A 25,707-nucleotide genomic window follows, 5' to 3' on the forward strand; every position below is an offset into this window, starting at 1 on the left:
TTGATTTACATATTGCCATACTAGTGACTGTCGTGTTCTGCTACCTTTCCTATCCTCTACTATCCCCCCTCCCTTAATCATAGTTCTTTACTTTATTGAGTAATAAATAATTTCTCCACCTCTATTCTTCTTAATAGAGGTGGAGAAATTAGTATACAGTAGCTTATGAAAAGATTCTTAGGCTTTAGTGATAGTATGTTTAAAATATATTAGATTTTAATAATTCTTAACATATTTCACAGCAAAAATGCATATTGACTTTCTGGTTTCAGAATTCAGTAAAATAGGGCAAGAAGATATTAAAATTTTATAATTCGGGAAATTCAGAGATCATATGACCAACTCCACGTTACAGAGGTGGAATTTAGTGTCCAGGCCTTTAGACTTTGAATCTAGGTATATGTTTTTATTGTGAGACACACACCAGAGAAGCCACTCACATCTTGTGTTAAATTTTGCCTTTAAAGAATTACATAGACTTCTTACACAGAAGTAATTTGTAACAGAATATTTTTATATGACATTAAAAAATGAAGCTTATGCTTGTGATGTTCATTTATCTTTTTAAAATATTTTCTCTGATCACATGGCTTGATGAGTCTATAATAATGTCATTAGTGTTCAGTAAAACAGATGACAAATATTAAATGAATAAGTACTTCATTTTTATTCACTGGTTATTGTTTCTTTTAGAAATAGTATACATACAAACTGGGCATGGTGGTACCAGCCAATACTCCCAGTGACTCAGGAGGCTGAGAGAGGAGGTGATCACAAGTTTGAGGTCAGCCTCGACAACTAAGGGAGACCCTGTCTCAAAATTAAAAAAAAATAAAAAGGAGGGCTGGGGATGTGGCTCAGCAGTTAAGCATTCCTAGGTTCAATCCCTGGTAGCAAAAATAATAAAGTAAAATAAAATAAAATTTAAAAATAAATGAATGAATGAATGAAAAAGAAAGAAAAGAACCAGGGATGTAGCTCAGTGGTAAAGCACCCCTAGATTCAATCTCCAGTGCCCCCCAAAATAACACTGACAAGAAACCCCAAAATAAATAGTATACATATGCATAATATTTCTAAGTAGAAAGCTGATTAATTTATATTCTAAATATTTTCTTTAAAATAAGAATGATTGAAAATAGAGTCTATCTCCCCTGAAATAAGACTAATCATTCTACTCTAATAATCTTGTAGTTGTGAGTCATTTGGTTGTTCTTTAGGACAAGAAAGCATATAGTATCTGGAAAGGATTTAAAAAATTCTTTAGGATGAATGAAAATGGAGTTCATTTCAGTGCTAGAATTTTCTTCCTTTCTTTCAACCCTCCTTTTGTTTTGTACCCCTTATATTGTAGGGTAGATGATATGCCTCCAGGAATATCTCTGCTTCCTGACAATATTCTGCAGGTTCTGAGGATCCAACTGCTACAATGTGTTCAGAAAATGGCAGATGGGTTAGAGGAGCAACAACAAGCCTTATCACTTTTACTTGTCAAATTCTTTATTATTCTTTGCAGGTATGTGGTACAAAAACAAAAAACACCAATGATCTGTTTTAAAGTAATTATTACCAAAATAATAATGTATTTATTACTAATAATATTTATTGTTTGTTTGGATCTTTAAAGAGACACTCAGGAATTTCAAAGGTTTGCTTTAGAGTAAAGACAATGACAGGAGTTTTTAGTTCAGAAAGAAATGATAACACCAGTATTTTCTTTGTGACTCAGCTGTTAATGAAACACACTTTTTTTTTGTTTCCCCACCGGTGCTGGGGATTGAATCCAGGGCCTCATGCATGCTAGGCAAGTGCTCTGTCACTGAACCACACCCTGAGCCAATGTATACACATTTTTATTACTATGCATTGTATTTGTGAAAATATATCTTTTTTTTTAACAAAGTACTTTTTTAAAAAAAATATTTTTTAGTTATAGATGGATGCAATATCTTTATTTTGCTTATTCATCTTTAATGTGATGCTGAGGATTGAACCCAGTGCCTCACATGTGTGAGGCAAGTGCTCTGCCACTGAGCCACAACCCCAGCCCCACAAAGTACTTTTTTAAAATATGTATTTTTTGAGTTGTAGGTGGACGCAATACCTTTATTTTATTTTTATGTGGTGCTGAGAATTGAACACAGTCCTCACACGTGCCATGTGAGTGCTCTACCACTGAGCCCCAGCCCCAGCCTGTGAAAATATCTTTTAACTTCCATTTTATCATTTTATCAGCAAAGTACAATTATCCTACAGGTTATCCTATTTTCCAGATTTATAGATTAGGTTTGTGGTACTTAAATTTTGGTGTACTGTAAGTATCAACTGGAAAGCTTAGTAGAAATGAAGCTTGAATGTTGCTTATGAAATTTCTGGTTCAAAAGGGCTTAAACATCCGGATTTTTCAAAAATTCCACACTAATCTGCACATAATAATTATAAAGCTGTTAAGTTAGGAGCATAATGTGCCATTTGAAATCTGCCCTTTTTTTGTTATCCATGTTCTATAATTTCTTCCATTTTTTATGTGTGTGTGCATATATAAATTTTTTTTGGCGGGTGCTGGGAATTGAACTCAGAGGCACCTGAGTATATCCCCAGACCTATTTTATATTTTATTTAGAGACAGGGTCTCACTGAGTTGCTTAGCACCTTGCTGAGGCAGCCTTTGAACTTAATGATCCTCCTGCCTCAGCTTCCTGAGTCACTGGGATTACAGGTGTATGCCACCGTCCCTGGCTGTTTTATATTTTATAGTTAATAGATGAATATGGTCTTTTTTTTTCTTTCTTTCGGTTTTTTTTTTTAGAGAGAGAGAGAGAGAATTTTAATATTTATTTATTTTTTAGTTTTTGGCGGACACAACATCTTTGTTTGTATGTGGTGCTAAGGATCAAACCCGGGCCGCATGCATGCTAGGCAAGCCCGCTACCGTTTGAGCCACATCCCCAGCCCAATGAATATGGTCTTAATATTTAACTTTTTAGTCATCTTTGACTTAGTTGCTTATTGCCTTTCATTGCAAAAATTATAAAATGATTGAGCAATAATTGCTAAAATAGTTCACCCCTAAATTAGGTTCACTAAGAACCTTAGGCATACTTCTGTTTTCCTTTTTTTGATACCAGGGATTGAACCCAGGGGCACTTAACCATTGAGGTGCATGCCAGACTTTCATATTATTTATTTATTAATTTTTTAGTACCAGATATCGATCCCAGGGGTGTTCAACGACTGAGTCACCTCCCCAGCATCCCACCTTTTTTTTTTTTTAGAGAGAGAGAGAGAGAGAGAATGAGAGAATTTTAATATTTATTTATATTTTTTAGTTTTCGGCGGACACAACATCTTTGTTTGTATGTGGTGCTGAGGATTGAACCCTGGCCGCACGCATGCCAGGCGAGCGCGCTACCGCTTGAGCCACTTCCCCAGCCTTTCTTTTTTATTTTATATCTCGAGAAGAGGTCTCGCCAAGTTACTTAGAGCCTCACTAAATTGCTGAGGCTGCCTTTGAACTTGCCATCCTCCTGCCTCAGCCTTCTGAGCAGCTAGGATTACAGATATGCACCACCGTGTCTGTCTTGTATTTTTTGAGATAGGATTTGGCCATGAACTGAGGATGGTCTTTGTTTGTTATAATTAGTTACACATGATAGTAGAATGTATTTTGACATATTATACAAACATGGGGTATAACTTCTCATTCTTCTGGTTGTACATGATATAGAATTACATTGGTCATGTAATCATATATGCACATAGTATATTAATGTCCAGTTCATTCTGTTGTCTTTTCTATTCCCATTCCCCCTCTCTCCCCTTCATTCCCCTTTGTTTAATCTAAAGTACTTCTATTCTGATGCTGGTCCTGAACTTGGAATCCTCCTGTCTCAGCCTCTTGAGCCACTGGGATTACAGGTGTGCGCCACTGTGCCCAGCCACTAATTCAACTTTAACTGTGTGTAAAATGTTATATTCACTTTTTTTAATATTTATTTTTTAGTTGTAGTTGGACACAATACCTTTATTTTATTTATTTATTTTTATGTGGTGCTGAGCATTGAACCCAGGGCCTCGCATGTGCTAGGCAAGCGCTCAGCAAACGCTCTACTGCAGAGCCATGACCCCAGCCCATATTAACTTTTTTTAAAAAATTACTTTTTATTTGTTTAAATTAGTTATATATGATGGTAGAATGCGCTTATATACTTTGATATATCATACATAGATGGTGTATAATTTCTCGTTTTTCTGAGTATACATATTGAAGGATATCATATTGGTCATAGTCACATATATACATAAAGTAATAATGTCTGTTTCATTCTACTATCTTTCTTATCCCCACATCCCATATTCACTTTTTAATATAAGCTTTATTAGGAGATAATTAACATACCATACAAGTCATCCACTTAAATGTATTATTTGGTGGTTTTTGCCAGGTGTGGTGGCACACATGTCTAAACTTAGCTACTTGGGAGGCTGAGGGAGGAAGAATGCAAGTTTGAGGCAATTTAACAAGACCCTGTCTCAACAAGGACTGGGGATATAGCTTACTGCTTGAATAGCATGTCTGAGGTCCTGGTTACTGAAAGAAAATAATAAAGTATTATTCATTGGTTTTAAACATATTTAGAACATATTTATGAGCTTATAAGGAAACTCTCAGTACTCATTGGTATCACTCCCCATTCATTGTGTCTCCATCCTTTGGTAACCACTTATCTACTTCTGTTTCATCAAAATGAATTTTTCAAAGAAATGAAATTATATATTATGTGGTCCTTTGTGACTTACCATAATATTTTCAAGGTTCATCCATTTTGTAGAATACATTGATACTTCATTTCTTCTTGTGGCTATATAATAATCCATCATGGATATATCATTTTATCCATTTATCTTTTTCATTACAGGTTTATTAGTTGGCATGAAGTGGTATCTCATTATGATTTGACTTGCATGTGATTTTTCAAGGCCCATGATGTTGAACATTTTTTCATGTGCTTATTGGTTATAAGTATTGGAAATATAATGTGAGTTACATGTAAACTTTAAAATTTTCTAGTATCATTAACAAGAGGAGAAACAGCCAAGATGACATGCTGGTCTGACTTTTTGCATTAAGAAACCTGTTAATTTAATTAATTTTTTCTGTTCCCTTAGCATTTACTGGATTTTTTTGGGGGGAGGGGGATGGCATTGGGGATTTAACCCAGTGGCAGTTTCCACTGAGCTACATCTCCAGTCCTTTTTATTTTTTATTTTGAGACAGGATCTCACTAAGTTGCTTAGGGCCTCACTAAGTTGCTGAGGCTGGCGTTGTACTTGTGATCTTCCTGTCTCAGCCTCCAGAGCCACTGGGATTGCAGGTTTGCACCACTGAGCCTAGGACATTTACTGGACTTTATTTTTATTTATTTCTTTATTTTATATAGTTTTTAGTTGTTGATAGAACTTTATTTCTTTATATGTGGTGCTGAGAATAGAAGCCATTGCCTCACACGTGCTAGATAAGTGCTCTACCACTGAGCTGCAACCCCAGCCCTGGATTTTAAAATGTATTTTATGAAGTCCCAGTGGTACAGAAAATGAATGAACTTTACTCTGAAAATTATGCAAAAAAACTTCAGATGTAGTAAATATTAGCATATGTCATACTTCAGTCTTATAAAAATGGAATAAAATCAGGGCCATATTTTAATTAAATATCAATCACTTACTGACCTGCTTTAAACAGGATGTGAAATTATAGTCTCTTAGAGTATGTAAATATGCCAGTAATCCTTCTATTGAGGAATTTTAATGTAGTTGAGGAAATACAAGAATGAAAAGGGAATTATAATTAAAAAAGCAAAGTGAAACCTATAAAGCAACATGTGGTATAATGGTGACACTATATATACAAAATCTAAACTAATAATCTGTGTAGGGAAAATACAACCTTTAAATAAATAATCTAGATTGAAATAATTGCTTATGTTCAGATTATAAGAATATTGGTCAGCCAGGCATTGTGGTGCATGCATGTAATCCCAGCAGCTCAGGAGGCTGAGGCAGGAGGATCCTGAGTTCAAAGCCAGACTCATAAAGTTAGTGAGGACCTAAGCAACTCAGTGAGGCCTTGTCTCTAAATGAAAAAAAAAAAATATAAAAAAGTTTCAGCACCCCTGGGTTCAATTCCCAGTACTAAAAAGAGAAAAAAAAGAATATTGGTGATTTTTTTTTTTCCTTCTGGTTCTAATTTGTGGTTTTGTTTAATTTTCCTATAAGTAGATACAAGTCTACTTGTCTGAGAAATTGTGGTCTTATATAATATTTGCTATCTTAAACATTTTCTGTTGATAGTAATTAATGGTGCTTGAGGTGTATTTTACATTTGTGGGAAAAGAGTTATATAACTATGTTGATTTTATGTTTTAATAAGTATCAGTTGTAGTTTGTTACCCATATCTGTCCTCAAAATTCAAGCTTAGTACACATTTTGTTCACCTTTCAAGTGTAATAATAATATAATTTTTTTTGTCATAGAAATCTATCAAATGTGGAAGAAATTGGAACATGCTCTTATATTAATCATGTTATCACCATGACAACACTGTATATTCAGCAAGTAGGTGTGAACTAATATGTTATTCCTTTTTGGTACTTATTGAGACTTTTTTTTAAAAATTATAATTAATGTAATTAAATGTTTTCATAGGATGTAATAGTTGAGAAGAGAATTTAAATTATCATTGGGTAATAAATATTTCAGAAATCTTATACATACTAGTTTAAATGTATACAAGTAGCTGTTATGTTATTTTAACTTAACAAATTAAAGTGTTTTGTAAATGGCTTTTTAAAATGACCCAGTTTGTGAATTTGATGTATTTATGTATTTAGCTACTAAATATCTTATTGAAAACATAATTTTTCTCAAAAGAGGATTGGCTATTTTAAACATATACTAGGAAAAATTTAAATTATGAGAGGGTATATGTAGTCTATATGATTAAATGACCCCTTTTGCCTCAAAAGGAAGTTATTTGAATAAAAATGATTTATTGTTAGATGGTGAATGAAACATGTCTAATTTTATGTTTAACTTTATTCTCAGTTAAAAAGCAAAAAAAAAGAGAAGGAAATGGCCGATCAGACATCAATTGAAGAATTTGTGATCCATGCATTGGCATTTTGTGAAAGTTTATATGATCCATATAGAAATTGGAGACAACGAATTTCAGGGTATGTCTTATAAATCACATTATTTAGAACGTGAATGTAAGAATATATGTGATTTTTCAAAGTGAAAGCAATTGTAAAGGTATGGATAATACCCACAGATTTAACTCTGAGAGAAATATGTTAGAGGTAATGAATTAGTGATAAATGATACTTCCAGATAATTAAATGTACTCTGACGTTGTATTTTATAATGCTATTGAGTACTGCTAATTTGATAAGAAATGTTAAAAGCATATTGATATAAATGGAGTACTACAGTTTTTAAAGAAAATTTCCATTTACAGAACATTTTACTACTAGGAGTATATATTGTTCAGCGGTATATATGGAAGGCTTTACGTTTGATTTACAGCACCCCCAAATACACATATTTCAAATTTTCAAATACCTTGTAGCAATGTTTTCTTTTTCTTTTTCCATGGTGCTAGGGATTGAACCCAGGGCCTCCTACATGTTAGGCAAATGTTCTGCTGGTGAGCTACATCAACTATTTAATTGTGAGCATGTATCAGTCAAGGTCCAGTCAAGGCAAACTAAAACCATACTAGATATTAAAAGACAATGTAATACTAGGAAATTATTAAACAGATATTAGAGAACTGAAAAAGCAAAGGTGGGACATACAGATAGTACAGAGATAGTGACTTCATGAAAGTTACCTTCCTTGAGGCTTTGGGAACAAGGGGAAAAAATTGCAAGTATCAGAATCAAGATGTTCGGAGAATAGGCCCTCTAACCCTCTAGAAACTCTGAAGAAGGAGCATTGCTCAGCTGGTACTGGTATTGCTGACTAGCTGGGAACAGACTGGTTCTGGGACTGCCAAAACTGAATTAAGGACAGAAATCAATTGCCATTTCTTTAATTAAGAATTGTTGTAGGGGCAATGTCAATGGTAAGTATAGAAAAGAATAAGAATAGGGAAGCAGTGCCTGCTTGACATTTTCTTCTGGCTTTCATCTGGTACCCACTATTGGGCATCCCCAAAGGAAGTCAGCTGGAAAACAAAGAAATAATTTTCATTGTCAGCTCCAGCATCAGAAAGCAGAGAAGATGTAGGATTGTGTGTTTGTAGCATAGTGGCTGTTAAACTATGATGCGAAGAAAAGACCACTGATTCCAATTTTGAATCAAATTAAAGCAAGCTTGTATTTGTGTACACTGGAGCTGGCCAGGACTGTCTCTCCCGAAAACCCCAGGCTAGAGATCATTCCCCCAGCTTTCCAGGAACACGATTTTATAGCACAAAAAGTTGCAAAGGGGGGTGTCTTGAGAATTTACAGAGAACAGGATTTTGACAAGCATAATACAAAGGCAGATAGCAGGTTAATGATCTACATGGCATGACATTTCAAGGTAGGGAGTAAATTCAGATCCCAACATCAGAATTTATGAGGCACCATTGAGGTTTCAGAGAGGGTTGTTACCTGGTCGGGGGAGTCAGGATTTATGAGGCACCACTGAGATTTTAGAGAGTGTTGTTATCTGGTCAGGGAAAGCAAGGCTTGGGTGAGTTCAAGGTACGGGCAGGAATTATAAACAAATTTAGAAATTACAGTAATTTATAATAAAACAGAGATTAACTTTTCATGACTTTGTGACAAGATGGCTCCCAATCTTAAAATATAATTAGGTTGAGTTCATCAGTGATAGTAGCTTATTATCAATTCAGAGCTCAAAGAAGTTTTTAAACTCACATGTTGTTCTTATCTGTGGGCATAGAATAGGAAGAATTGTATCATCACCCTCAGTGAGACCTCTTTTCAAGTTTTCTAAAATCTGCTTAAGATATTTCCATTTTCACTGTCAATTTAACCTGACCCCATTTAGAAATAATTCCTACTTCCTGCAACATGATCACAATTTTGTTTCAAAAATTCAGATTTTCACTGAATTTCAGTGTTTTTTTATAGGCATTGTGTACCCTCACTTTGAATAGATGAAGAATGGATAACTGAGAGAACATCTATATAAGCTATGTGGCAATATACTTTGTATGTGCTATATAGTAATAAGATTTTATTTTCTTCAAATGGGGTCTTGCTGTGTTGCCTATGCTGGCCTCAAACTCAAGATCCTTCTGTCTTAACCTCCTGAATAACTGGGATTATAAGCATGATATAATTTATTGAAATAAGAATACATCCTAGTGAGGGGATGAGGAAATGTTGGTTAAAGGACATAAATTTTCATTTAGACAGGAAGAATATGTTTAAGAGATAAGTTTTACAACATAGTGACTCTAGTTAATAATAAGGTATTTTAGGGGCTGAGGCTGTAGCTCAGTGGTAGAGCTCTTGTTTAGCATGTGCAAGGCACTGGGTGCTATCCTCAGCACTACATAAAAACCAATAAGTAAAGGCATTGTGTCCATCTCCAACTAAAAAGAAAAGAAAAGGAAAAAACCCAACCAAAAATACCCCAAATTTTAATACTTGAAAATGGCTAAGACAATAGTATGTTAAGCCAGGCATCCAGGCATGGTGGTGCATACCTGTAACTACAGTGATTTGGGAGGCTGAGGCAGGAGGATCATAAGTTGAAGGCCAGCCTTAGCAATTTTTTGAGCAACTTAGTGACTCCCTATCTCAAAATAAAATGTAAAAAAAGATCTGGGGATATAGTATATTGGAAAAGTGTCCCTGGGTTTAATTACTATTACCAAATAAAAAGAGTAGTATGTGGGATATTACATATGTTAATTAGCTAGATTTGGCAATTCTGTAGTATATACATATTTCAGAATATCATGTTGTATACAATAAATAAATATGCATTTTTTGTAAATTTATTTTTAAAAAAGAAGATATCCTTTAGTTAAGGCAAGAAGAGAAATAATAGGAACATGTGCTTCAATTATGAAAATACAAGAATCCTCTCTGAGTGTTTCTACGTTTACTATACACCTTGAGAGAATTTGTCTATATGATTTTGGTTCTCCAGAAAAATAGAACCAATAGAATGTGTAGGATTTGTGTGTGTGTGTGTGGGAAGGGGCACTGAATTTTTATAAGGAACTGGGAGTGTAATTACAGAATCTGGTAAGTCCAAATCTTCAGTGTAGCTTTGCAGGTGTGAGACCTGTTTTGGTCAGCTTTGTCACTGCTGATTAAAATACTGACCAGAGCAATTTTTGAGAGGAAAAGTTTATTTGGGGGCTCATGGTTTCAGTCATTTTTTTTTTCTTTAGTTGTAGATGGACACAATACCTTTATTTTATTTATTTAGTTTTTATGTGGTGCTGAGGATTAAATCCAGTGTGTCACACGTGCTGGGAAAGTGCTCTACCACTGAGCCATAACTCCAGCCTGGTTTCAATTATAATTTATAGACAGCAGGCTCCATTCTTTGGGGCTCAACAAGAGGCAGGACATCATGATGGAAGAGTCTGGTGGAAGGCAGCAGCTCACTTGTTGATCAGGCAGCAGAGAGAGAGAGAGAGACTCTACTTACCAGATACAAAATATATACCCCAAAGGTACACCTGCAATGACCCACTTCCTCCAGCCACACCCTCCCCACCTTCAGTCACTGCTCAGTTAATCCCATCAGGGGGTTAATTCAGTGATTGGTTAAGGCTCCCATAACCCAATCATTTCTCTTCTAAACCTTCTTGCATTGTCTCTCACACATGAGCTTTTGGGGAACACCTCACATCCAAACCATAACAAGACCCAAGAGAACCAGTGGTGGTAGGGTGGCAGGTGGACACGCAGAAGAGCTAAAGATGAAGATTAAGTGTCATGGGAGACTTGGTCTGTTAGAGAATTCCTTGTTGCTCAGGGAAGCCAGTCTTTATTCTATTCAGGCTTTCAACATTATGGAAGACAATATGCTTTACCCAGAGCCCACCAATTTACCAGTTATTCTTATCCCAAGACACCTGCCAAATTAATAAAGTTAGCCATCACATAGTCCTTACACTTCTTGACTGTTTATTAATGGGAAGGTACTAATAACCTTCTGAACACTTTCTTTTCTCTTGAATTGTGTGCTTTTTTTCCAGAGAGAAGGTCTTTGAATTTCTTTTGTAAAGATTTTGTGTCACTCAGAATATACTAGATTATGATACTTTAATAAACAAGGGGCACAGAATAATGAAGGTTTATTTATGGTTCATGCTATCTGTCTAGTACTGTGGGTATTCAGGAGCTTCTGCTTACCCTCGTCACTCAAGGTCCCAACCTGACAGAACAGCCGGCTTGTTAGGCTTTGCTATTTTCTACATGAGAGAGACAAGAAAGTGGTACAAGATCTCACATTGATAACCGAATGTTCTTTTTTGGTCATGTCATGTGACACAAAACATTTTCATTCTGAACTCATAAGTCAGAACTAATGACATGTCCCTAACCACCACAAAGGGGCAAAAAGTTCAGTTCTATGATATGACTAGAAGTGCTGTAAAAATGGAAGTAGTTGCATATAACATCATTACTACCTTTTGCCTCTCCCTGTACGTTCCTTATGTTTCTCTAAAGATGCAAAGAGGTAAATAGCAGTGCTTTGTTTGTAGCCTTGATACTCATTTTGGACTTTGGTTCCCAAAGAATGGGAACCTCTATTTTGACATGCATGCCAGAGATTTCTCAAAGGAAAACGTATCTCTTCCTCCTACTCTTTGTCATGTCTCCATTTTCCACCTTATGCTTATCACCAATGGCGAATCTAAGAGAACATGTTAAGTTTTGAAACAATGACAGAATTTCTTTTTATAGACAGTAAGGCAGGTACAGAAAGGAACATAAAATCAGTCTGAAAATGATAGAGGAGAGTCTTTTAAAGAAATCCTTAAAATAAGAGCAAAATGAATTCAAAATATGGGAAAGAAAAGATTTATAAAAAGACCTGATAAATTTAAGGAGAGTAAAATTGGTAATTGAAAACAATTGTAGTTTTTGACAGCTACAAACAAGAAGAAAATTTTTAAATAGTATAACATATAGAAAAAGAATTCTACATATTTAAGATGGCAACTGAAAGAGGAATGGAATAGAAGATGAATAGTGGCATTTAATGAGTGCATGCAATATATTTGCCAGGAATTATGCTTGAAGCTGTATATTATCTTTAATATTGCATAGCAGTCTTGCCAGTGATATAAGAACAACTTCAGAGGTAAATGGTAAAGCAAGGAATTCGGACTTGAGTTTCTTTGACTTTGACCGGGAGATTCAAATCATCGACTTAGGAGAAATTGCTCATGGAAAAACCATACACAAGATCTGTAGCAATAACTTACATTTTATTTATATTACTTTTGATTCTGAAGTTAAATGAAAATTTGGAATGTATATATTTTTATGCATTTGTGAGCTTATTGTTTACCCCAAAAACCGGATAGAACATATTTAATTAAAATCAGCATAATTCCAATCATGGTCATTTAAAATTTTATGAACTTTCTTGTTTGATGAAACAAATGGATGCTCTTCATACCACATGTAATTTAGGTTATTTTTTAAATTATTTTTTTAGTTATGGATGGACACAATACCTTTATTTTGTTTATTTTTATTTGGAGCTGGGAGCGAAGCCAGTGTCTCCCACTTGGCTAGCACTCTACTGCTGAGCCATAGCTTCAGCACCCCTGTAATCCAGTTTTATTGGTCTGTTAGTTCAGGTTTGTTTTTTTTTGTTTGTTTGCAGAATCCCACAGAATAATTTCCTCAAGTGGAAATAAAATAAGTCTATTGGAAAGAAATCTTCCCTCAAAGTGACTTGTTCATTCATTCTGACATGTATTTATTAAGTTCTTACTCTGTTCTCAGCGAAAGTTTAGTAGGACTCATTGCCTTCCTATAGAAAAATAACATGTATCCCCTGGGGTTCCTATTTGCCAAAGCTGGGGCAATATTTGCACAAAATAATTACAGAATTGAATTACTGTAGTAATTCTTGAATTCAAGAGTTCATATCAGTGGTAGCTAAGGAAGATGTGAAAGCTATTGTATATAGTATAATACCTATTGCCAATTAGTAAATGTGCAGAGGATGCTGGAGTTGTAAAAATTTATCATTTTGATTTGCACATTATAGTAAAGAATGGATAAGGCAATCTTGCCTTATTAATTATTAATGGAGAATAAATACAGGGGAAAGTTTTGATTAGAGTATGAGGTACCTATGTGAGGTAACCAGCACCCCAGCAGAACAGATTCCTGCTAGGAGGTGTGAGCCTCCTGGGGGCGGGGGAGTCAGAAATAATCAGTAAGAAATGAAGACAAAGCCGGAGATTAGATTTAAAAGGGGAGCACCTGATGGGTGTCACAGCCCTGATAGGAACTGGAACTGGACTACTGAAAAAGCCCCAATTCTTATTTAAGGGGAAGTACATCAAAGGCAGGGATAAGGTTTCAGGGTGGGAGGGATCTTGTTTCTTGGTGTATCTGGGATCTTGCAATAAACAGGTTGTTTGGTGCTCCATAGGTTACGCCCATATCCTGAGGGTTGTGTTTGATCCTAAGGCTGTGACCTGAGGCAGGGCACCAACTTGATCTGGGGTTTCAAACTGGGGAATTTCACCCAGGATTTCCCAGAAAAGCAGCTTCCCTGCTTTGTGTTCGCTCAAAACAAACTCATAATTCATATATGGGTTCCAACGAGCATGATATTTGCATGATTTTAAAAATATCTTCCCACAGATTATTGCATATAAATAATTTAGTAATAATTTTGGACAGTACTGGACCAAATAATCCAGTTGAGTGGGTGACTAAAAAACATTATTAGTAAGAAGCAGATAAACATAGTATGCCTCTATATGTGGTATCCTAAGAAAGACACGTGATTACTTTTGTGATATTCTGTCTAAACATAATCTGAAATCATTTGTGAGGAAACACCAAGCAAATCCTAAAGATTTGTATTCCAATTCTAATTTTTTAAAAAAGGGATGAGGATAGCAGCAGTGTACAAAAAGAGATTGTAGTAGTATTTCAGATTAAAGGAGGCTAAAGAGACACTAAGTGCGATACCTGACCCTGGAAAGAAAGCTGTCCTGGAAGGAGGGTAATATTACAGAGGATGTTCTTAAGTGATTTGACAAAACTGGAATGTGGAGGTAGATTAAAGTATTTTATCAGTGTTAATTTTTTTGCTATTCTGTGGTGTTATATAAAACCCTATTCTTTTTTAATATTTATTTTTTAGTTTTAAGTAGACACAATATCTTTATTTTCCATTTGTGTGGTGCTGAGGATCGAACTCAGTGCCTCAAGCATGCTAGGCGAGTGCTCTACCACTAAGCCACAACCCCAGCCCCTAAAACCCTATTCTTAGTAAATATTCATTATAGTATGAAGAGGTGACTATTGACATATGTGAATTTTTTTTAAACATTTGGAAAAAATATTAAGTGTAAATATGTGTTTATATTAATTCATGTATATATGAGGAGAAAGTATGCAAATGATGAAGATTTAGGATAAAATGTTAACAATGAATTTAGGTAAACTGTATTTGCTATTCTTTATATTATTCTTATTGTTGCTGCTTTTGTAGGAGCTTGGACATATGTCCAAATAAAAAGTTAAAAAGAGAAATGATTGTGTCCTATACATGGTGAGAGAGCAAAAAAGAAGCATAACCTACCTAACCAGGGGAAACAGCTTATAAAAACTAAGATGCAAACAAATGTTTTGCAGCCTTCTCAGAAACTAATTGATATATGTTTTAATCTGCCAGGTGCTAAGTGCTTGGCTCAAATATCAAATAAAAGTGGGGCCATCAAGTATGCTATGTTTTAAAAATGCTATAAGACTAAAGTTCCTTTTTAGTTCTATTAACCAATTGAAAACATGCAGTGCAAACAACAGGCTTTAATTTTTGTGTTCTAACATAATAGTTCTCACCTTTTCCTTATGTTAGCTTATTAAATTTTTTATGACAAATATGGAAGTTATTTATGTTCTTATGTTACACCTAATACAGGGATTTGAGAATTCATCTTTGATAATCAAATTACAAAAGTACATTTTCATTATGTTAATCAGGTGAGAATGTTTATTGTTTGTAGCACAGATTGTTTGGATAGGATATAACAGTCTAATCATTAATACCACAATTTATAATAAAAACACAGAATGGAGATAATCTCATGGACAAATCTAACTGAAAGTTAAATCAGATTTCATCTTTTTAAGTTAATTTTCTGCCATACAACTGAAAATTTTGACACTCCAGTAAATTTTGTATTTTTAGAAAGACATACAAAGTCTTTGATAAAGATCTTAAAAAGAAGAGCTAATAATGTTCTAAGATGTCATGTTTGAAATTAAATATAGGAGGTATGATCATTTTTATGCCTTTCACACATTGGAAATAGGCTTAGATTTGGAAAGTAGTGCAGTAGAAAATAATGTCTGAGGTGATTTCTAGTGAATCTAGACGTTAGATCTGGATCTTAGGATTCTTTATTCTGCTATCAGTGAGTTCTGCTGTACCTATTCTATTTGGTTTATTCTGTGGTCAATTAGTTTTTCTTCCTTGTTTTGAATTATAAAGAAAGTAATTTCAATACTTTAATTATGGTCATTAAGAAGAAGGTATCTTAAACTAGTATATATCTTGTTTAGATGTACAAAATTTCTTAGTAGCTATACTTCAGGTATTTTCACTTTCATTGGCTTTACCTAATAATGCTATGTATTTTTTTCAGGGAAGGAAATAAAATGCCTGTAATTTTTTAAAAATTTCACCAATTCATTATTGAATGTATCATAGCAATAGCATTTATTCTCTAATCTCTATACCATCATGCCCATCTAATAGATTCATTTTGCATTGAATTTAAATGAATTTTCTTAGTAAAAGCACACGGAGGGGGCTGGGGCTGGGGCTCAGTAGTAGCGCACTTGCCTGGCATGTGTGAGGCACTGGGTTCGATTCTCAGCACCCTCAAAAAAATAAATAAATAAAGGCCTATCAGCAACTAAAAGAAAAAAGCACATGGAGGGTTGGGGTTGTGGCTCAGTGGTAGAGTGCTTACCTTGCATGTGTGGGAAACTGGGTTCGATCCTCAGCTTCACATAAATAAAATAAAGGTATTGGGTCCAGGTACAACTAAAAATTTTAAAAAAGCACATGGAATTTGTATTGGCCTTTCCAAAGTGTGTAGAAAACATCCATCAAAACTATTAGAATTTGTCAGCAGGGTCCTTGGTAGTACACACTGTAATCCCAGCTAGTCACAAGGCTAAGGTAGGAGGATCACAAGTTCACAAGTTCAAGGTGAGCCTAGGCAATGTGATGAGACCCTGTCTCAATTTAAAAAGGGCCTGAGGAAGTAGCTTGGTGGTAGAATGCTCGCCTTGCTTGCCAATACCCTGGGTTAGAGCCCTAGTACTGTCAAAAAAAAAAAAAAAAAGCTACTGGAAATGTTATTAAAAACAAACCCAGCTCATATTGGATCCATGTCCTTAACGTGAAAGAAGCTAATAATCTGGACCCACTGTGTTCAGATAAAATCACAGAAAGTGGCAGAGTAACCTGTTTTTTCTGGAATTTCAGTTGTATTATAATAGGCCACTTAGACTTACCTGTTAATTTAGTAGTATTGTGAACTGATTCTTTTGTAAATTGGAAAATTTAAGGGCTAGTTCGTTTTTCAGTCTCCAGTTAGTGGAAACAACCTGGCTACATGATGCATAATTTTTTTTTTTAACTGAGGATTGAACCCAGGGCCTCACTCATGTTAGGCAAACACTCTACCCCTGAGCTTTGTTCAAACCCTTTTTATTTTATTTTCAGATAGAATCTGGATAAATTGTCCAGGCTCACCTTGAACTTAAATAGTCCTTTTGTCTCAGTCTCCTGACTAGGTAGGATTATAGGTGTGCACCTCCATTCCCAGCATTATGTATAATTTAAAAGAAGAAATCCTTTAGCAGTATTTAAATTACTGATTTTTTTCAAGATTATGCTGGTTCTAAAAGATGTTCAATATACAAATGAAAGAAAAATATTAAATTTGTTTTATAGTTGCTTTTGTAATTGTGTCTTCTCTACTTGTCCATGTTAACAATTTTTTATTAACTTCTTTTTAATAACAGGCGAATCCTTAGTTCTGTGGAAAAGAGCAGACAGAAATATAAGCCAGCTTCTCTCACAGTGGAGTTTATTCCTTTCTTTTATCGTAAGTAGCATTCTTAATTCCTTTTATTTTTATCTTACTCGTAATTTTATCTTACTCTTTATTCTTACTCTTAATTCAGACCTTAATTCAGCTTTATGAATTTATAAGATGGAGTTGTTTGAGAACATGTCACTGGAGTAGTTGATTTGTTTGGCCGAGATTATTGTTTTTCATTTTAATTATTCTGTTCTTCTTTTGAGAAGAACTGATTTTTATTCTTTCTTGATGATTTGAATATTTTAATAATTATAGTATATTTTAGAACTTCAAGGTATTTATTTATTTATAATTATTTTTTGCATGGTACTGGGGATGTAACCCAGGGCCTTGTACGTATGAGGCAATTGCTCTACCACTTAGCTACATCCCCCAATCCACCCCTCCCCCCAATTTTTTTAAAAAAAATTGAGACAGAATCTTACAAAGTTGCCCAAACCAACGGTGATTATGCCACCTCTCAAGAATACAGAAAAATTCGCATAACAGGAAAAAACCACTCTGTTTCTAGGTCCCTCCTCAAATTTGTCAGAATTTAACATTTTGCCATATTTGCTTTAGTTTTCCTTTTTTTTTTTTCCTTCTGTGAAGTAAGACAGAAATAGTTCATTTTTTGCTTAATGAAGATGATTGCAGTGCTACTCTGTGTGACCACCAGTAGTGACATTGGTGTTAGCTAGGTAATGAAACTCAAGTATTCATAATGAGCCACACCCAGAACTGGCCTCCTTTAGAAGATACAGGACCAGAAAGGCAGCATGCCAGTGAAATAGTATAAGGTGTTTTTATTCAGCAGCAGTCCAAGGGCCATTCTTTGGTCTTTCAAGTGAAATTATGGTGCCAAATTGATGGCTCTGGGAGCCACCCTGCTTTATAGGAAGCACAGTATCCTATAACAGCCTTTATATCCTGCATGTATAGGTTGTGCACATATTTTGTTAATTTATCCCAAGGTATTTTATGTACTTTGGGTTTGTAAATAATTTTTAATGTATTTTCCAATTGTTTGTTAAAAAATATAAATATATATGTATATATATACACATACATACATATATATATATATGGTTTATTTTTGTCTAATTATATTGTGCCCTGTGACTTTGCTAAATAAATTCACCAATAAATTTATAGTAATTCTTATGTTATTTCTTAGGGTTGTATATGTATACAGTCCTGTTGTATGCAAAACAGTTTTTTTTTTCCTTTCTAAACTATATGCCTTTTTATACTGGTGAAGTGGTAAAAGGAGACTTTTTTTCTTGTTCCTATAAGTACAGGGAAAAAAAATAATGATGTTAGCTGTTAAGTATATTAGTTATTAAGTAGGATGTTAGCTACTGAATTTTTAATTGATGCCTTTCATTAATTAGAGTAAATTTTATTTTGAATAGATGTTGACTTTTTCCACATATTTTCACTGCATCTGTTTGAGGTGATTTTTATATTTTTGAGTGTGTGTTGCCTTTTTTTCCCCCCCACTTCTGTCTGTTAGTTGTTGAGATTGATTTTTCAGTGTTAAACTAACATTGCATTTATGTGCTAAACCACCTTTGGTCATGATTATACAGTAGTATTATCCTTTTTATGTAATACTTCATTTGACTTGCTAATGTTTTAAAGATTTTTGTTTCTACGTTCAAGCGACATGCAGATTTTTAGGGCTTTTTTCTTTGTTATATCTTGTGTAGTTTTTGTATCAAGTAATTGTCCTAGTCTGCTCTGGCTGCCATTCCAAAATATTATAGACTAAGTGACTTTAAATATCAGAAATTTATTTCCTCACAGTTCTGGAGACTCTAAAGTCAAAGGTCAACAGTCCAGCAAGATTTGATTTTTGGTGAGGTCTCTTTGTGGCTTGCAGATTATCTTCTGCTTGCTACCTTATATGTTGGAAAGAAACACTGATGTTTTTTCTTCTAACAAGGACAGTTCTCTTAGATCAAGGCTTTACCTTTACAATCTCATTTAACCTTGGGCATATCCTCAAAGGTCCTAATCAACTGAGGATAGAAGTAGGGCTTCAGCTTATAAAGCTTGGTATGTGTGTGGGGGGCACAGTTTATATTATTCCACCTCTGATCCCCCAAACTTAGTGTTTATCATATGCAGAATACATTTATTCTACCCAATAGCCTAATGTCTTGGCCCTGAAGAGCATCTTTGCACTTTGACTGTCTATAAGGGCACCACCCACATGGCTGAGGGCAGCCCTGTCCCTAAGGTACTAGGTGGGGTCCTGCTGATCTACTAAAACCTGAGAAATGTAGGAGGAAGAAACACCATTGCCCTCTGGGTCTGAGAAGGGAGTGGCAGCTCTCATCTCTAAACTGCCTTTAGAGTTATTCTTCCTTTTCCTTGAAGAGCAGCATGTCACCACTGAATAGCTGTATAGTGTGGTCCTGTAGAATTCAAGAAGTCTTGTAGTATACCTTCATTCCTTCCCATTTTCTCTGTTTCCTTTATTTAAAAATGGTAATATCTTTGCTGGTATTCCTGGCCTCAGCTGAGATGGCTAAGGCAGTTCAGGAGTTATACCTGGACATATCAAATGATTGTTCAGTCACACTTTAGCATTTTTTTCAGTACAGGCTTTCTCAGTTTTTACAATGTGGATAGGCTGAGAATTTTTAAAATCTTTAAGTTCTTGTTCTTTTTTGCATTTTTTTTTTCCTATTTTACAGGAAAAATCAAGCTGCTCCTCCAACTTTGCTTAGAAATCGCCTCATCTAACTATCCCATTTGTCACATGAAGTTTTTAGCTTTTATGCAACTCTATGACACAGTCTGGTGTCAACACAGTGTAGTTCAGCCAAGTTCCTTGTCACTTTAAACAAATATTGCCTTTCTCTAGATTTCAATAATTTGTTGTTTATTTTCATCTGAGACCTCACCAGAATAATTGCCCTTGTGATTCATAGTTCTAGCACCCCAGAACTCTTTTAGCCTCTACCCATTACCCATAGCTGCTTCCACATTTTTAAGTATTTGTTACAGTAACACTTCCCTTCTTGGTAGCAAAATTTGTCTTACTGTGCTCAAGTTGATATAGCAAAGCGCCACAGATGGATGTCTTAAGCAGAAATTCTGGCCTTATTAAACGACTTGAGCAGTGTTTTTTTTCCCTCTCTTTTCTGTGAGAATTGGTTTGAAATTGTTATTATGGTTTCCTTAGTATTATTTGGCAAAGCCATTTCAGCCTAGAATTTACTTTGTGAGAAGGTTTTAAATTCTGGAGTCAATTTTTATACTAAATAGGGAATTATTCAGATTTCTTCTTCTGTTAGGTTTTGAAGTTCATGTCTTTAAAAATTTGTGTTTTTCATTTGTATTGTTGAATGAATTGGTATAATGTTTTTTACAACACTTTTTTATGATCTTTTCAAAGTCTAGGGAATCTGGTTTGTTGCCCCCTCTTTTGTTCCTGATATCGGAAATTTATATTCTCTCTCTCAGTTTTTCTAGATCAATCTAGCTAGAGGTTTTAAAGTTATATTCATCTTTTCACTGAAGCAGGTTTTCATTTCATTGTGATTTTTGTTTGATGATTTATTTTCTGTAATTAGCCCTACTTCTGTTATTACTTCCCTTTTACTTAAAGTTTAACTTGCTCTTCTTTTTCTGACTTCTTCCAATAGAAAATTTGATCTTTGGGCTGGGGATGTGGCTCAAGCAGTAGCGCGCTCGCCTGGCATGTGTTCGGCCCAGGTTCAATCCTCAGCACCACATACAAACAAAGATGTTGTGTCTGCCAAAAACTAAAAAAAAATAAATATTAAAATTCAAAAAAAAAAGAAAATTTGATCTTTAATTAAACCTTTTAGTTAGACCTTCTTTTTGAATATGCACATCTTGAGGTATAAATTGTTTTGTGAAGCATTGCTTTAACTGTACCTCACAGAATTTGCTGTACTCAGTTTAATTTTCATTTAAACACTTGCCAATTTTTTTATTGTTTTTTTTTTAAACAATAGTTATTAAGAAATTGGTTGTTGGGCTGCGGCTGGGGCTCAGTGGTGGAGTGCTCACTTGGCATGCATGAGTCACTGGGTTTGATCCTCAGCACCTCAGAAAAATAAAATAAAGGTATTGTGTCCACCACCTAACTAAATGTGTATATATATTTACATATTTGTGTGTATGTATATATATATACACACACACATATATATATATGTAAATAAAAGAAATTGGTTGTTGACATCATTAGCAGTTAGCAAAATGCAATTCAAAACTACACTGAGATTTCATCTTACACCAGTTAGAATGGCAGTCATCAAAAATACAGATAATAGCCAGGCATGGTGATGCAACTCAGGAGGCTGAGGCAGGAGGATCACAAGTGCAAGGTCAGTCTCAGCAACTTAGTGAGACCCTGTCTCAAAACAAAAAATAAAAAGGACTGGGGATGTGGCTAAATGGTTAAGCACCCCTGGGTTCAATCCCCAGTACCAAAACGATAATAACAACAACAATAATAATAATAAATGCTAGAGGATGTAGAGGAAAAGGAACACTTTTATACTGTTTGTGGGACTATAAAATAGTACAACCACTATGGAAATCAGTATGGAGGTCCCTCAAAACACTAGGCATGGAACAACTAAGACCCAGCAATACTGCTCCTTTGTATTTTTTTTTTCTCCTTTGTATTTAACCTGAGGAATGAAAGTCACCATACTACAGTGATAAATGTATACCCATGTTTATAACAGCCAAACTATGGAACCGTTCAGTCTATGTGTCTATCAGCAGATGGATGAATAAAGAAAATGTAGTATATGTACACAAAGGAGTTTTATTCAGTCATAAAGAAAAATGAAATTATGTCATTTGCAGGAAAATAGATGGAATTAGAGATGATTATGTTAAGTGAAATAAGTCAAACTCAAAAGGTCAAGGATTGTATGTTTTTTTCTCATATGTGGAAGCTAGAAAGGAACAAGGAAAAGAGTTGGGGATGGATCTCATGAAAATCAAAGGGAGTATAGGAAAGGGATCAAGAGGTGAGAGGTGGGGGAGGAGGGGGAAATGCTGTGGAGTGATATTGGCCAAATTATATTGTTATATTGTGTGCATGTATGAATATGTAAAACAAATCCCATCATTATGTGCAATCATAATGCACCACTATAAAATGTGGGGAAAAAAAAGAAATGTGTTGTTGGGGGAATTGGAGAGATGTCGTTCAGGGGATTCAAAATTCATTTAGACTAGAAGAAAGATTCAAGAGCTGTATTATGTACCATATTGACTGCAGTTGATCATAATGTGTTGTATACTTGAATATTAATAAGAGAGTAGCAGGTTTTTTTTTAGTTAAAAAAATTTTTTAAATATCTTTATTTCATTTTTATGTGGTGCTGAGGATTGAACCCAGTGCCTCACATGTGCTAGGTGAGCACTCTACCACCGAGCCACAACCCCAGCCTCTTAAAAATTTTTTGTAATTGTAGATGGACAGAATGCCTTTATTTTTTATTTTTTTAAATATTTTTGTTTTTAGTTGTTGATGGGCCTTTATTTTTTATTTGTTTATATGTGGTGCTGAGGATTGAACTTGGTGCCTCACACATGCTAGGCAAGTGTTCTACCACTGAGCCACAACCCCAGCCCCTAGAATGCCTTTATTTTATTTATTTTTATGTAGTGCTGAGGATCAAACCCAGTGCCTCATGCATGCTAGGCAAGTTCTCTGCCTTTGAGCTACAGCCCCAGCCCAAGAGTAGCAATTTTTAAGTGTTCTCATTACACAAAAACAAGGTTATGCCTGTGTAAATTAGCTTGATTTAGCCATTCCACAACATATTTCAATACATTGTTTTGTATTCCATTTATATACGATTTGTATTTGTTGAACAGTTTAATTTTAGAATAAGAGGAATGTGTTAATTGGCAAATGTTTGGGGATTCTTTAGTTCCTTCTTTTGTTTTTTGAAGTACTGGGGATTGAATCCAGGAGCATTCTACCCTTGAGTCACAACCTCAGCCCTTTTTTATTTTGAGACAAGGTCTTACTAAGTTGCCCAGGCTAGCCTCAAACTTGTGATCTTCCTGCCTCAGCCTCCTCAGTCACTGGGATTGCAGGTGTCGCTCAGATTCTTTTTTCATTTATAGTGAAAAAACATAGTCATGTGCCACTTAATGATGGGTTTGTTCTATGAAATGCATCATTAGATGATTTTATCATTTTGCCAACATCTTAGAGTGTACATAAATGCAGTCAGTAGACATGGCAAACACATGAGGCTTCTGCCTATGAAACATGGCATGCTGATTTACAATAAACTTTTTTTTATAAGTAGAAGAATATTGTAAAATAAAGATTAAAATTATAGTTTAATAATATAGGGCCAGTAATATGGTCATTTATTATCATTTATTATGGTCAATTATGTACTGCATATAATTGTGTGCACAATACTTTTATACAACTATGTTTGTTTACATTAGCCTCACCACAAACATATGAGTAATGATAAGACAGCTACAATTTGATGAGGTGATAGGAATTTTCCAGCTTTATTGTAATCTTATGGCACCACCATTGTATACTCAGTGTGTCATTGATCAAAATGGTTTTATGTGGTACATAATTGTTTGAATTGGCTAGTTGGACACATGTGACTTCAGTTTTTTTTTTTTTTTTTTTGACAGCATCATAGTCAGGAGTCAGTAGAACATATGTCTTTTTCTTTCCATCAGGCCTGATTAGGGTGTTGGCTTTGGCCATTTTGATTTTGTAGAGCATATTCACTGTTTAATCTGGTGCTTGTTGATGTTGGTATCCACAAAGAACACAAGTATATTATTGTCTGCTTTGTCCAGTTAGTTAGGAGGATGTTGATGAAGGCATAATAGTCAAGATTGTTTCTTCTGGGGGCATTCTTCCAAGGATAATTGGGCTATCTTTGGGCTACATTGGCTTCTGATACCAAAAGTAGGTGACATGGATATTCTTTTTTTGTTGTTCAATTTTTTATCTTTTTAGGTGTCAATGGATCTTTTATTTTATTGATTTATATGTGATGCTGAGGATCAAACCCATGTCCTCACACATGCCAGGCAAGCTCTGTACCACTGAGCCACAGCTCCAGCCCAGATATATTTTTGTGTGTGACTATAGACCTTTTACCACCTCTTCCTTGTCCTTTGGTTAGCTCGGGTTTTAGGAGGAATTAAGATTTTCTTCACTTGTGCTATCTTCATGAAAAAGGTCTCCAGATATTTTTATTTCATTACTTTATAATTCTATTATGGTAAGAGAACATTAGGCTTTATTTTCATGGCCCATTTTTTATAATGAAATATTCCTTTCTACCTATGGTATTACTCCTTGCGTGTATTGTTAGATAGTAATATAGCCACCCCAGCAGTGTTGTGATTCAGATTGTATGGTATATCATTTTTGCGTTATTTATATCTGTTACCTTCCTTGTATGTTCATTGTGGCTGAAAGGAACTCTGTCATCCTCTAGTTCTGTACTAAATAAGAAAAATTATTCAGTCTAAGCTTTTCTGTAGTTGTTTGCCTGTCTTGTGGAATTTCACACTATCGTGAGGTTTAATATTTTGATACAAAACAAGTCCTATGCATATTTTTGGATTACTTTGTGTGGCTTTCTCCATTTAATACCCTGCTTTACAAATTCCAGTTGTGTAGACCTACCAATTGTTGACATCTGGCTCCAAACCTCAGAAAATAGTCATGTTCTTTTTGGGTTCCCCCTTTCTGTGTAATACCCCAGAAAGTGTCTTTGAACAGAAATCTCAGGTGAGTCTTGGGCTTGTTTTCCTTATTTTGTGTATCACAGTTCTCTGTCTTTCTGGAATCTATTTTGTCCTTTTTTCTAGTTTTTTGTTTTAAAATTTTGTTTGTTTAAGCAGGAAGTCATGTGTAGTGCTGATTATTCTGACATAGCTGAAATGACTTAATTTTTAAGTTACAAATTTCTATCGATACATTTTACCTCAAAGCTTTCTTTTTGGTAGTGTTGTGTATAAAATTGAAAGTAATTCTGTCATGATCTTTTCTAAGTGTGCAGTGATGTATGCAAAACAATATTCATTACAAAATTATGAAAAGAAAGGGGTATAGTGTAATACTTTATCAGTAAAGAATGGTTAAGTAAGTGTACATCATTATAGTATTATGTGTTGTATGATCAAAAATGAATAAGGTAGATTTATTTACCTGTTAAGATGTAGTAATTCCGGGGCTGGGGTTGTAGCTCAATGGTAGAGCACTTGCCTGGCATGTGTGAGGCCCTGGGTTTGATCCTCAGCACCACATAAAGATAAATACATAAAATAAAGGTATTGTATCCCTCTACAACTAAAAAAA

The 25,707-nt window shown here is 34.7% G+C and overlaps 1 protein-coding gene across 12 annotated transcripts in view; it reads left to right on the forward strand.

Moving 5' to 3' along the window:
* Positions 1 to 25,707, forward strand: part of Nbeal1 (neurobeachin like 1) — a 191,024-nt gene that overhangs the window by 26,896 nt on the left and 138,421 nt on the right. For 9 of the 12 annotated variants that reach the window (XR_007349443.1, XM_015481284.2, XM_048808341.1 and 6 more), the window contains exons 4-7: positions 1,355 to 1,516; positions 6,535 to 6,616; positions 7,106 to 7,233; positions 17,284 to 17,366. Coding sequence is in view for 10 of the 12 variants with exons in the window: in XM_015481284.2 (XP_015336770.1) it covers positions 1,355 to 1,516; positions 6,535 to 6,616; positions 7,106 to 7,233; positions 17,284 to 17,366 (455 nt within the window). In the remaining 2 variants the exon portion in view is untranslated. Of the gene's footprint in view, positions 1 to 1,354; positions 1,517 to 4,919; positions 5,040 to 6,534; positions 6,617 to 7,105; positions 7,234 to 17,283; positions 17,367 to 25,047; positions 25,138 to 25,707 lie in introns of those variants that run through there. The other 3 variants (XM_048808345.1, XM_048808346.1, XM_048808347.1) reach the window with 3 other exon arrangements.

This window comes from Marmota marmota, unplaced genomic scaffold, assembly GCF_001458135.2.
Source record: "Marmota marmota marmota unplaced genomic scaffold, marMar, whole genome shotgun sequence".
NCBI classification, from domain to species: Eukaryota; Metazoa; Chordata; class Mammalia; order Rodentia; family Sciuridae; genus Marmota; species Marmota marmota.